Here is a 12,947-nt window from a genome sequence, read left to right on the forward strand (position 1 = left end):
ACAAACTACATGTATATCTAATAGTTACAGGAGTTATACCTTGTCAAATATGAAGGAAAGATTGTTTGAGAGACAGATAGACTGCTGGATAGATAGAACCTATTTCTTTATCTCTGACGAACTTCACTATTTGGGAGACAAAAACAGTATTGGAGACCAAGCATCACTACTTTGATTGGCATGGCATTATCAATGGGGTTTCTATGTAGTGTAGGCATTCTACAAATTGATAAGTCACAAACAAATACCTTGACAGTTTTGAGAGCCAACAGCAATGGCCTCTATGCATCCATTACATGAGTAAGTTCTACATTCATGTAATGTTCCCAGAGCACATAATTTAATTATACAACATCTCGTGTTAACCTGCTGTGCAAAGACAGTATGCAGAATTATCACCATTCTTGCTACAATTTCATATGTTTTGAACCTTCATGGAAGAATCATATCACAGCAGAATAATACCTGAACCATCTAAATTAAAGTTTGAAGGACTATTTGAGAATGATATCCTGTAAAAGAATGATAAATTTATAGGAATAAACAAACTAATTCCATGCAATTTTAGTAGAGCTAGTACCTGGTGTTGGTGTCGTGTTTGTAGATGTTCCAGGTGAAGTTGTTGTTGGAGGTACTCCAGTTGTCCCAGTTGTAGTGGTGCCTGGCCCAGTGACTGTATAACAAAGAATGAAACACTAAGGCATGTTTTTATCTACAAATGGCTTAAACAATTACTAATTTTTGGGAATGATGCCCAATTACAATTGGACCTTCAAATTTGAAAAGGGTCTGATTACTTATCGACCACTTCCTTTATCAGGACAGCTAATGCCAATTGTGAAATATTTAGAACTATTCTTCACCCCCAACTCAACAAAAGCATTCAAATTCCATTTCATCAATTACAAACTGCATAATTATCACCATATTTGTTGATACATTTCAGGGTTTTTGTCATGTTGCTCCTTTGGTAACTATGTGGAAGATGTTTGTTATAATTGAATCACAATAATGGGTTGCATGGGAAGGAATCAGAAATCAAATGCCCACTACTTTCAATGACAATCAATTTTTCCAACAGTGTTTCAACTATCTTTATATCATTATGTACTCATAACAAGAAGATGCATCAAAGATCTGATGGATTTTGCATTACAATCCCGGGCTCAATGCCTGGTGTATGGGCATATGCATCCAAAAGCATTGGAATCTGGCATGTCAGGCACTGCAGTTGTATAACATAATTTATTATATTGAATTAATAATGCAAAAGCAATACCATATACTGCTAATGTCAGTGAGATTTAGTTCTTCGTTTCAAGGGAACAATTACATGAGCATAATAATTTGTCAATATATAAGTCTTCAGATCAAGACCAAAAATATTTACAAAGTTTCATCACAATCCACAAAATACAGTTTCATCAATGAGGTACTGTACCAGGTGAATAGATGGTGGGATGGATGGACAGATGGAATTAAGAGGATTCCTATAATGCTAAGCACACATATTGGCTGCAGTAAAAACAACACATATACATTCCTAAATTAATTATAGTAACTGTGACATTTAGAGAAAAGAGTACCTGTAGTTGTTGGAGGAGCTGTAGTAGTTGTTTGCACTGGTGTAGTGGTAGTTGGAACAACTGTTGTTGTTGCTGCAGTTGTGGTTGGTGCTACTGTTGTTGTATGTATGAATGTAGTTGTTGTTGGTGCAGATGTTGTCGTTCCTGCAGTGGTAGTTGTTGGTATTGTAGTAGTCGTTGGTGCAGCAGTAGTTGTGGGCACTTTTGTAGTCGTAGTTGGGACAGTTGTTGTTGGTGGTGCTGTGGTACTCGTCGGTGCCGAAGTAGTTGTTGGCACTGGTGTAGTGGTAGTTGGAGCAACCGTTGTTGTTACTCCAGTAGTGGTTGGTTGGAATGTTGTTGTTGGTACAGATGTTGTTGTTGTGGGTGCAACAGTTGTCGTTACACCTGTGGTAGTCGTTGCTTTTGTGGTAGTTGTTGGTGCTAAAGTAGTTGTTTGTATGGGTGTAGTCGTAGTTGGGGCAGATGTTGTCGTTGCTGCTGTGGTAGTTGTTGGTATTGTGGTAGTTGATGCTGAAGTAGTTGTTGGCACTTGTGTAGTTGTAGACGGTACAGATGTTGTTGGTGCTGTGGTAGTTGTTTCCACTGGTGAAGTGGTAGTTGGAGCAACTGTAGTTGTGGCTGCAGTAGTGGTTGGTGCTAATGTGGTGGTTGTTGGTGCAGATGTTGTTGTTCCTGCAGTGGTAGTTGGTGGTATTATGGTAATTGTTGGTGCTTCAGTAGTTGTTGACACTTTTGTAGTCGTGGTTGGGGCAGTTGTTGTTGGTGGTGCTGTGGTACTAGTTGGTGCAGGAGTAGTTGTTGGCACTAGTGTACTCGTAGTTGGAGCAACTGTTGTTGTTACTCCTGTAGTGGTTGGTTGGAATGTTGTTGTTGGTACATATGTAGTTGTTGTGGGTGCAACAGTTGTCGTTACACCTGTGGTAGTCGTTGCTTTTGTGGTAGTTGTTGGTGCTAAAGTAGTTGTTTGTATGGGTGTAGTCGTAGTCGGGGCAGATGTTGTTGTTGCTGCTGTGGTAGTTGTAGGTATTGTGGTAGTTGGTGCTGTGGTGGTGGTTGGTGCTACGGTGGTTGTCTGTATGTATGTAGTTGTTGGTGGTGATGATGTGGGTGTATACATTTCTGTTGTCGTTCCTGAAAACAAACATATCCATCTTTTAAACTTTTGTCTTCCATCAAATGAGAAACAAGTAAAACAACTTATAACAAGCAAAGCTTAAGTTTACAAGGAAGACAAGGAAGAACACATTCCCTTTCTATACCATTTATGTGCTATACTATATGCTTACTAAACAAACATGATGATGCATTCATCATAATTACATCACCATGCAAATGTCTTGATTAGTAGACATAAGGATCAAAGATTGCATATGTAGTAGTTATATTTTCCTGATAAACATTCAATTGATAGACATCACAAATATTGCTCTGGAAACAAGTGTGAATAATAGATTAACAGACAAAATCATAAAGCATATTTGAACTTTAAATTAAGCTCAATAGTCAAAGATGTATCTCTAATACCAATCAAATATATATAGTTTCAATCTGATAACAAGGCACTTTTCATGTTTTGACCTAGAACTGGAAACATGAAGATCATGGATGGAATCCTGGACAGGTAAACTACAGACAATATATTGAAGCTGGTGAAATGTGCATAAATAGGATCAACAAACTACATGTATATCTAATAGTTACAGGAGTTATACCTTGTCAAATATGAAGGAAAGATTGTTTGAGAGACAGATAGACTGCTGGATAGATAGAACCTATTTCTTTATCTCTGACGAACTTCACTATTTGGGAGACAAAAACAGTATTGGAGACCAAGCATCACTACTTTGATTGGCATGGCATTATCAATGGGGTTTCTATGTAGTGTAGGCATTCTACAAATTGATAAGTCACAAACAAATACCTTGACAGTTTTGAGAGCCAACAGCAATGGCCTCTATGCATCCATTACATGAGTAAGTTCTACATTCATGTAATGTTCCCAGAGCACATAATTTAATTATACAACATCTCGTGTTAACCTGCTGTGCAAAGACAGTATGCAGAATTATCACCATTCTTGCTACAATTTCATATGTTTTGAACCTTCATAGAAGAATCATATCACAGCAGAATAATACCTGAACCATCTAAATTAAAGTTTGAAGGACTATTTGAGAATGATATCCTGTAAAAGAATGATAAATTTATAGGAATAAACAAACTAATTCCATGCAATTTTAGTAGAGCTAGTACCTGGTGTTGGTGTCGTGTTTGTAGATGTTCCAGGTGAAGTTGTTGTTGGAGGTACTCCAGTTGTCCCAGTTGTAGTGGTGCCTGGCCCAGTGACTGTATAACAAAGAATGAAACACTAAGGCATGTTTTTATCTACAAATGGCTTAAACAATTACTAATTTTTGGGAATGATGCCCAATTACAATTGGACCTTCAAATTGAAAAAGGGTCTGATTACTTATCGACCACTTCCTTTATCAGGACAGCTAATGCCAATTGTGAAATATTTAGAACTATTCTTCACCCCCAACTCAACAAAAGCATTCAAATTCCATTTCATCAATTACAAACTGCATAATTATCACCATATTTGTTGATACATTTCAGGGTTTTTGTCATGTTGCTCCTTTGGTAACTATGTGGAAGATGTTTGTTATAATTGAATCACAATAATGGGTTGCATGGGAAGGAATCAGAAATCAAATGCCCACTACTTTCAATGACAATCAATTTTTCCAACAGTGTTTCAACTATCTTTATATCATTATGTACTCATAACAAGAAGATGCATCAAAGATCTGATGGATTTTGCATTACAATCCTGGGCTCAATGTCTGGTGTATGGGCATATGCATCCAAAAGCATTGGAATCTGGCATGTCAGGCACTGCAGTTGTATAACATAATTTATTATATTGAATTAATAATGCAAAAGCAATACCATATACTGCTAATGTCAGTGAGATTTAGTTCTTCATTTCAAGGGAAAACTAATAGGGGGAACAGTGATGTGATGCTATGTTTATCTGATGATGATGGTCATAACAGATCCTAAATTTCATGGCAATCAACTGACTTATGTCTTAAAATATGCAAATACAAAATTCAAAAAGACAGGATGCAGACAAGCTTGTAAAAAACTCTTGCACAATTACCTGAGCATAATAATTTGTCAATATATAAGTCTTCAGATCAAGACCAAAAATATTTACAAAGTTTCATCACAATCCACAAAATACAGTTTCATCAATGAGGTACTGTACCAGGTGAATAGATGGTGGGATGGATGGACAGATGGAATTAAGAGGATTCCTATAATGCTAAGCACACATATTGGCTGCAGTAAAAACAACACATATACATTCCTAAATTAATTATAGTAACTGTGACATTTAGAGAAAAGAGTACCTGTAGTAGTTGGTGGAGCTGTAGTAGTTGTTTGCACTGGTGTAGTGGTAGTTGGAACAACTGTTGTTGTTGCTGCAGTTGTGGTTGGTGCTACTGTTGTTGTATGTATGAAAGTAGTTGTTGTTGGTGCAGATGTTGTCGTTCCTGCAGTGGTAGTTGTTGGTATTGTGGTAGTCGTTGGTGCAGCAGAAGTTGTGGGCACTTTTGTAGTCGTAGTTGGGACAGTTGTTGTTGGTGGTGCTGTGGTACTCGTTGGTGCTGAAGTAGTTGTTGGCACTGGTGTAGTGGTAGTTGGAGCAACCGTTGTTGTTACTCCAGTAGTGGTTGGTTGGAATGTTGTTGTTGGTACAGATGTTGTTGTTGTGGGTGCAACAGTTGTCGTTACACCTGTGGTAGTCGTTGCTTTTGTGGTAGTTGTTGGTGCTAAAGTAGTTGTTTGTATGGGTGTAGTCGTAGTTGGGGCAGATGTTGTCGTTGCTGCTGTGGTAGTTGTTGGTATTGTGGTAGTTGATGCTGAAGTAGTTGTTGGCACTTGTGTAGTTGTAGACGGTACAGATGTTGTTGGTGCTGTGGTAGTTGTTTCCACTGGTGAAGTGGTAGTTGGAGCAACTGTAGTTGTGGCTGCAGTAGTGGTTGGTGCTAATGTGGTGGTTGTTGGTGCAGATGTTGTTGTTCCTGCAGTGGTAGTTGGTGGTATTATGGTAGTTGTTGGTGCTTCAGTAGTTGTTGACACTTTTGTAGTCGTGGTTGGGGCAGTTGTTGTTGGTGGTGCTGTGGTACTAGTTGGTGCAGGAGTAGTTGTTGGCACTAGTGTACTCGTAGTTGGAGCAACTGTTGTTGTTACTCCTGTAGTGGTTGGTTGGAATGTTGTTGTTGGTACATATGTAGTTGTTGTGGGTGCAACAGTTGTCGTTACACCTGTGGTAGTCGTTGCTTTTGTGGTAGTTGTTGGTGCTAAAGTAGTTGTTTGTATGGGTGTAGTCGTAGTCGGGGCAGATGTTGTTGTTGCTGCTGTGGTAGTTGTAGGTATTGTGGTAGTTGGTGCTGTGGTGGTGGTTGGTGCTACGGTGGTTGTCTGTATGTATGTAGTTGTTGGTGGTGATGATGTGGGTGTATACATTTCTGTTGTCGTTCCTGAAAACAAACATATCCATCTTTTAAACTTTTGTCTTCCATCAAATGAGAAACAAGTAAAACAACTTATAACAAGCAAAGCTTAAGTTTACAAGGAAGACAAGGAAGAACACATTCCCTTTCTATACCATTTATGTGCTATACTATATGCTTACTAAACAAACATGATGATGCATTCATCATAATTACATCACCATGCAAATGTCTTGATTAGTAGACATAAGGATCAAAGATTGCATATGTAGTAGTTATATTTTCCTGATAAACATTCAATTGATAGACATCACAAATATTGCTCTGGAAACAAGTGTGAATAATAGATTAACAGACAAAATCATAAAGCATATTTGAACTTTAAATTAAGCTCAATAGTCAAAGATGTATCTCTAATACCAATCAAATATATATAGTTTCAATCTGATAACAAGGCACTTTTCATGTTTTGACCTAGAACTGGAAACATGAAGATCATGGATGGAATCCTGGACAGGTAAACTACAGACAATATATTGAAGCTGGTGAAATGTGCATAAATAGGATCAACAAACTACATGTATATCTAATAGTTACAGGAGTTATACCTTGTCAAATATGAAGGAAAGATTGTTTGAGAGACAGATAGACTGCTGGATAGATAGAACCTATTTCTTTATCTCTGACGAACTTCACTATTTGGGAGACAAAAACAGTATTGGAGACCAAGCATCACTACTTTGATTGGCATGGCATTATCAATGGGGTTTCTATGTAGTGTAGGCATTCTACAAATTGATAAGTCACAAACAAATACCTTGACAGTTTTGAAAGCCAACAGCAATGGCCTCTATGCATCCATTACATGAGTAAGTTCTACATTCATGTAATGTTCCCAGAGCACATAATTTAATTATACAACATCTCGTGTTAACCTGCTGTGCAAAGACAGTATGCAGAATTATCACCATTCTTGCTACAATTTCATATGTTTTGAACCTTCATGGAAGAATCATATCACAGCAGAATAATACCTGAACCATCTAAATTAAAGTTTGAAGGACTATTTGAGAATGATATCCTGTAAAAGAATGATAAATTTATAGGAATAAACAAACTAATTCCATGCAATTTTAGTAGAGCTAGTACCTGGTGTTGGTGTCGTGTTTGTAGATGTTCCAGGTGAAGTTGTTGTTGGAGGTACTCCAGTTGTCCCAGTTGTAGTGGTGCCTGGCCCAGTGACTGTATAACAAAGAATGAAACACTAAGGCATGTTTTTATCTACAAATGGCTTAAACAATTACTAATTTTTGGGAATGATGCCCAATTACAATTGGACCTTCAAATTTGAAAAGGGTCTGATTACTTATCGACCACTTCCTTTATCAGGACAGCTAATGCCAATTGTGAAATATTTAGAACTATTCTTCACCCCCAACTCAACAAAAGCATTCAAATTCCATTTCATCAATTACAAATTGCATAATTATCACCATATTTGTTGATACATTTCAGGGTTTTCGTCATGTTGCTCCTTTGGTAACTATGTGGAAGATGTTTGTTATAATTGAATCACAATAATGGGTTGCATGGGAAGGAATCAGAAATCAAATGCCCACTACTTTCAATGACAATCAATTTTTCCAACAGTGTTTCAACTATCTTTATATCATTATGTACTCATAACAAGAAGATGCATCAAAGATCTGATGGATTTTGCATTACAATCCCGGGCTCAATGCCTGGTGTATGGGCATATGCATCCAAAAGCATTGGAATCTGGCATGTCAGGCACTGCAGTTGTATAACATAATTTATTATATTGAATTAATAATGCAAAAGCAATACCATATACTGCTAATGTCAGTGAGATTTAGTTCTTCGTTTCAAGGGAACAATTACATGAGCATAATAATTTGTCAATATATAAGTCTTCAGATCAAGACCAAAAATATTTACAAAGTTTCATCACAATCCACAAAATACAGTTTCATCAATGAGGTACTGTACCAGGTGAATAGATGGTGGGATGGATGGACAGATGGAATTAAGAGGATTCCTATAATGCTAAGCACACATATTGGCTGCAGTAAAAACAACACATATACATTCCTAAATTAATTATAGTAACTGTGACATTTAGAGAAAAGAGTACCTGTAGTTGTTGGAGGAGCTGTAGTAGTTGTTTGCACTGGTGTAGTGGTAGTTGGAACAACTGTTGTTGTTGCTGCAGTTGTGGTTGGTGCTACTGTTGTTGTATGTATGAATGTAGTTGTTGTTGGTGCAGATGTTGTCGTTCCTGCAGTGGTAGTTGTTGGTATTGTAGTAGTCGTTGGTGCAGCAGTAGTTGTGGGCACTTTTGTAGTCGTAGTTGGGACAGTTGTTGTTGGTGGTGCTGTGGTACTCGTCGGTGCCGAAGTAGTTGTTGGCACTGGTGTAGTGGTAGTTGGAGCAACCGTTGTTGTTACTCCAGTAGTGGTTGGTTGGAATGTTGTTGTTGGTACAGATGTTGTTGTTGTGGGTGCAACAGTTGTCGTTACACCTGTGGTAGTCGTTGCTTTTGTGGTAGTTGTTGGTGCTAAAGTAGTTGTTTGTATGGGTGTAGTCGTAGTTGGGGCAGATGTTGTCGTTGCTGCTGTGGTAGTTGTTGGTATTGTGGTAGTTGATGCTGAAGTAGTTGTTGGCACTTGTGTAGTTGTAGACGGTACAGATGTTGTTGGTGCTGTGGTAGTTGTTTCCACTGGTGAAGTGGTAGTTGGAGCAACTGTAGTTGTGGCTGCAGTAGTGGTTGGTGCTAATGTGGTGGTTGTTGGTGCAGATGTTGTTGTTCCTGCAGTGGTAGTTGGTGGTATTATGGTAGTTGTTGGTGCTTCAGTAGTTGTTGACACTTTTGTAGTCGTGGTTGGGGCAGTTGTTGTTGGTGGTGCTGTGGTACTAGTTGGTGCAGGAGTAGTTGTTGGCACTAGTGTACTCGTAGTTGGAGCAACTGTTGTTGTTACTCCTGTAGTGGTTGGTTGGAATGTTGTTGTTGGTACATATGTAGTTGTTGTGGGTGCAACAGTTGTCGTTACACCTGTGGTAGTCGTTGCTTTTGTGGTAGTTGTTGGTGCTAAAGTAGTTGTTTGTATGGGTGTAGTCGTAGTCGGGGCAGATGTTGTTGTTGCTGCTGTGGTAGTTGTAGGTATTGTGGTAGTTGGTGCTGTGGTGGTGGTTGGTGCTACGGTGGTTGTCTGTATGTATGTAGTTGTTGGTGGTGATGATGTGGGTGTATACATTTCTGTTGTCGTTCCTGAAAACAAACATATCCATCTTTTAAACTTTTGTCTTCCATCAAATGAGAAACAAGTAAAACAACTTATAACAAGCAAAGCTTAAGTTTACAAGGAAGACAAGGAAGAACACATTCCCTTTCTATACCATTTATGTGCTATACTATATGCTTACTAAACAAACATGATGATGCATTCATCATAATTACATCACCATGCAAATGTCTTGATTAGTAGACATAAGGATCAAAGATTGCATATGTAGTAGTTATATTTTCCTGATAAACATTCAATTGATAGACATCACAAATATTGCTCTGGAAACAAGTGTGAATAATAGATTAACAGACAAAATCATAAAGCATATTTGAACTTTAAATTAAGCTCAATAGTCAAAGATGTATCTCTAATACCAATCAAATATATATAGTTTCAATCTGATAACAAGGCACTTTTCATGTTTTGACCTAGAACTGGAAACATGAAGATCATGGATGGAATCCTGGACAGGTAAACTACAGACAATATATTGAAGCTGGTGAAATGTGCATAAATAGGATCAACAAACTACATGTATATCTAATAGTTACAGGAGTTATACCTTGTCAAATATGAAGGAAAGATTGTTTGAGAGACAGATAGACTGCTGGATAGATAGAACCTATTTCTTTATCTCTGACGAACTTCACTATTTGGGAGACAAAAACAGTATTGGAGACCAAGCATCACTACTTTGATTGGCATGGCATTATCAATGGGGTTTCTATGTAGTGTAGGCATTCTACAAATTGATAAGTCACAAACAAATACCTTGACAGTTTTGAGAGCCAACAGCAATGGCCTCTATGCATCCATTACATGAGTAAGTTCTACATTCATGTAATGTTCCCAGAGCACATAATTTAATTATACAACATCTCGTGTTAACCTGCTGTGCAAAGACAGTATGCAGAATTATCACCATTCTTGCTACAATTTCATATGTTTTGAACCTTCATGGAAGAATCATATCACAGCAGAATAATACCTGAACCATCTAAATTAAAGTTTGAAGGACTATTTGAGAATGATATCCTGTAAAAGAATGATAAATTTATAGGAATAAACAAACTAATTCCATGCAATTTTAGTAGAGCTAGTACCTGGTGTTGGTGTCGTGTTTGTAGATGTTCCAGGTGAAGTTGTTGTTGGAGGTACTCCAGTTGTCCCAGTTGTAGTGGTGCCTGGCCCAGTGACTGTATAACAAAGAATGAAACACTAAGGCATGTTTTTATCTACAAATGGCTTAAACAATTACTAATTTTTGGGAATGATGCCCAATTACAATTGGACCTTCAAATTGAAAAAGGGTCTGATTACTTATTGACCACTTCCTTTATCAGGACAGCTAATGCCAATTGTGAAATATTTAGAACTATTCTTCACCCCCAACTCAACAAAAGCATTCAAATTCCATTTCATCAATTACAAACTGCATAATTATCACCATATTTGTTGATACATTTCAGGGTTTTTGTCATGTTGCTCCTTTGGTAACTATGTGGAAGATGTTTGTTATAATTGAATCACAATAATGGGTTGCATGGGAAGGAATCAGAAATCAAATGCCCACTACTTTCAATGACAATCAATTTTTCCAACAGTGTTTCAACTATCTTTATATCATTATGTACTCATAACAAGAAGATGCATCAAAGATCTGATGGATTTTGCATTACAATCCTGGGCTCAATGTCTGGTGTATGGGCATATGCATCCAAAAGCATTGGAATCTGGCATGTCAGGCACTGCAGTTGTATAACATAATTTATTATATTGAATTAATAATGCAAAAGCAATACCATATACTGCTAATGTCAGTGAGATTTAGTTCTTCGTTTCAAGGGAAAACTAATAGGGGGAACAGTGATGTGATGCTATGTTTATCTGATGATGATGGTCATAACAGATCCTAAATTTCATGGCAATCAACTGACTTATGTCTTAAAATATGCAAATACAAAATTCAAAAAGACAGGATGCAGACAAGCTTGTAAAAAACTCTTGCACAATTACATGAGCATAATAATTTGTCAATATATAAGTCTTCAGATCAAGACCAAAAATATTTACAAAGTTTCATCACAATCCACAAAATACAGTTTCATCAATGAGGTACTGTACCAGGTGAATAGATGGTGGGATGGATGGACAGATGGAATTAAGAGGATTCCTATAATGCTAAGCACACATATTGGCTGCAGTAAAAACAACACATATACATTCCTAAATTAATTATAGTAACTGTGACATTTAGAGAAAAGAGTACCTGTAGTTGTTGGAGGAGCTGTAGTAGTTGTTTGCACTGGTGTAGTGGTAGTTGGAACAACTGTTGTTGTTGCTGCAGTTGTGGTTGGTGCTACTGTTGTTGTATGTATGAATGTAGTTGTTGTTGGTGCAGATGTTGTCGTTCCTGCAGTGGTAGTTGTTGGTATTGTGGTAGTCGTTGGTGCAGCAGTAGTTGTGGGCACTTTTGTAGTCGTAGTTGGGACAGTTGTTGTTGGTGGTGCTGTGGTACTCGTTGGTGCTGAAGTAGTTGTTGGCACTGGTGTAGTGGTAGTTGGAGCAACCGTTGTTGTTACTCCAGTAGTGGTTGGTTGGAATGTTGTTGTTGGTACAGATGTTGTTGTTGTGGGTGCAACAGTTGTCGTTACACCTGTGGTAGTCGTTGCTTTTGTGGTAGTTGTTGGTGCTAAAGTAGTTGTTTGTATGGGTGTAGTCGTAGTTGGGGCAGATGTTGTCGTTGCTGCTGTGGTAGTTGTTGGTATTGTGGTAGTTGATGCTGAAGTAGTTGTTGGCACTTGTGTAGTTGTAGACGGTACAGATGTTGTTGGTGCTGTGGTAGTTGTTTCCACTGGTGAAGTGGTAGTTGGAGCAACTGTAGTTGTGGCTGCAGTAGTGGTTGGTGCTAATGTGGTGGTTGTTGGTGCAGATGTTGTTGTTCCTGCAGTGGTAGTTGGTGGTATTATGGTAGTTGTTGGTGCTTCAGTAGTTGTTGACACTTTTGTAGTCGTGGTTGGGGCAGTTGTTGTTGGTGGTGCTGTGGTACTAGTTGGTGCAGGAGTAGTTGTTGGCACTAGTGTACTCGTAGTTGGAGCAACTGTTGTTGTTACTCCTGTAGTGGTTGGTTGGAATGTTGTTGTTGGTACATATGTAGTTGTTGTGGGTGCAACAGTTGTCGTTACACCTGTGGTAGTCGTTGCTTTTGTGGTAGTTGTTGGTGCTAAAGTAGTTGTTTGTATGGGTGTAGTCGTAGTCGGGGCAGATGTTGTTGTTGCTGCTGTGGTAGTTGTAGGTATTGTGGTAGTTGGTGCTGTGGTGGTGGTTGGTGCTACGGTGGTTGTCTGTATGTATGTAGTTGTTGGTGGTGATGATGTGGGTGTATACATTTCTGTTGTCGTTCCTGAAAACAAACATATCCATCTTTTAAACTTTTGTCTTCCATCAAATGAGAAACAAGTAAAACAACTTATAACAAGCAAAGCTTAAGTTTACAAGGAAGACAAGGAAGAACACATTCCCTT

At 38.1% G+C, this 12,947-nt stretch overlaps 3 protein-coding genes across 3 annotated transcripts; all 3 read right to left on the reverse strand.

The window, feature by feature from the left end:
• Positions 1 to 514: 514 nt before the first annotated feature.
• LOC149776707 (uncharacterized) lies at positions 515 to 6,168 on the reverse strand. Its single transcript, XM_089941341.1, has 4 exons — positions 5,009 to 6,168; positions 3,843 to 3,935; positions 1,587 to 2,720; positions 515 to 673 (listed from the first exon to the last, which is right to left on the reverse strand). Exons 1-4 carry the CDS (start codon positions 6,126 to 6,128, stop codon positions 549 to 551), a joined length of 2,472 nt encoding a protein of 823 aa, XP_089797467.1. The 5' UTR covers positions 6,129 to 6,168; the 3' UTR covers positions 515 to 548.
• Positions 6,169 to 8,217: 2,049 nt separating this feature from the next.
• Positions 8,218 to 9,429, reverse strand: LOC149776708 (uncharacterized). Its single transcript, XM_089941239.1, has one exon. The coding sequence runs from the start codon at positions 9,388 to 9,390 to the stop codon at positions 8,233 to 8,235; it is 1,158 nt and encodes a 385-aa protein (XP_089797365.1). The 5' UTR covers positions 9,391 to 9,429; the 3' UTR covers positions 8,218 to 8,232.
• A 2,210-nt stretch (positions 9,430 to 11,639) lies between these two features.
• Positions 11,640 to 12,853, reverse strand: LOC149776709 (uncharacterized). The gene has a single exon (XM_089941240.1). It carries the CDS (start codon positions 12,810 to 12,812, stop codon positions 11,655 to 11,657), a length of 1,158 nt encoding a protein of 385 aa, XP_089797366.1. The 5' UTR covers positions 12,813 to 12,853; the 3' UTR covers positions 11,640 to 11,654.
• Positions 12,854 to 12,947: the final 94 nt, after the last annotated feature.

Source organism: Sinohyriopsis cumingii, chromosome 18 (assembly GCF_028554795.1).
Source record: "Sinohyriopsis cumingii isolate HCF-2022 chromosome 18, ASM2855479v2, whole genome shotgun sequence".
NCBI classification, from domain to species: Eukaryota; Metazoa; Mollusca; class Bivalvia; order Unionida; family Unionidae; genus Sinohyriopsis; species Sinohyriopsis cumingii.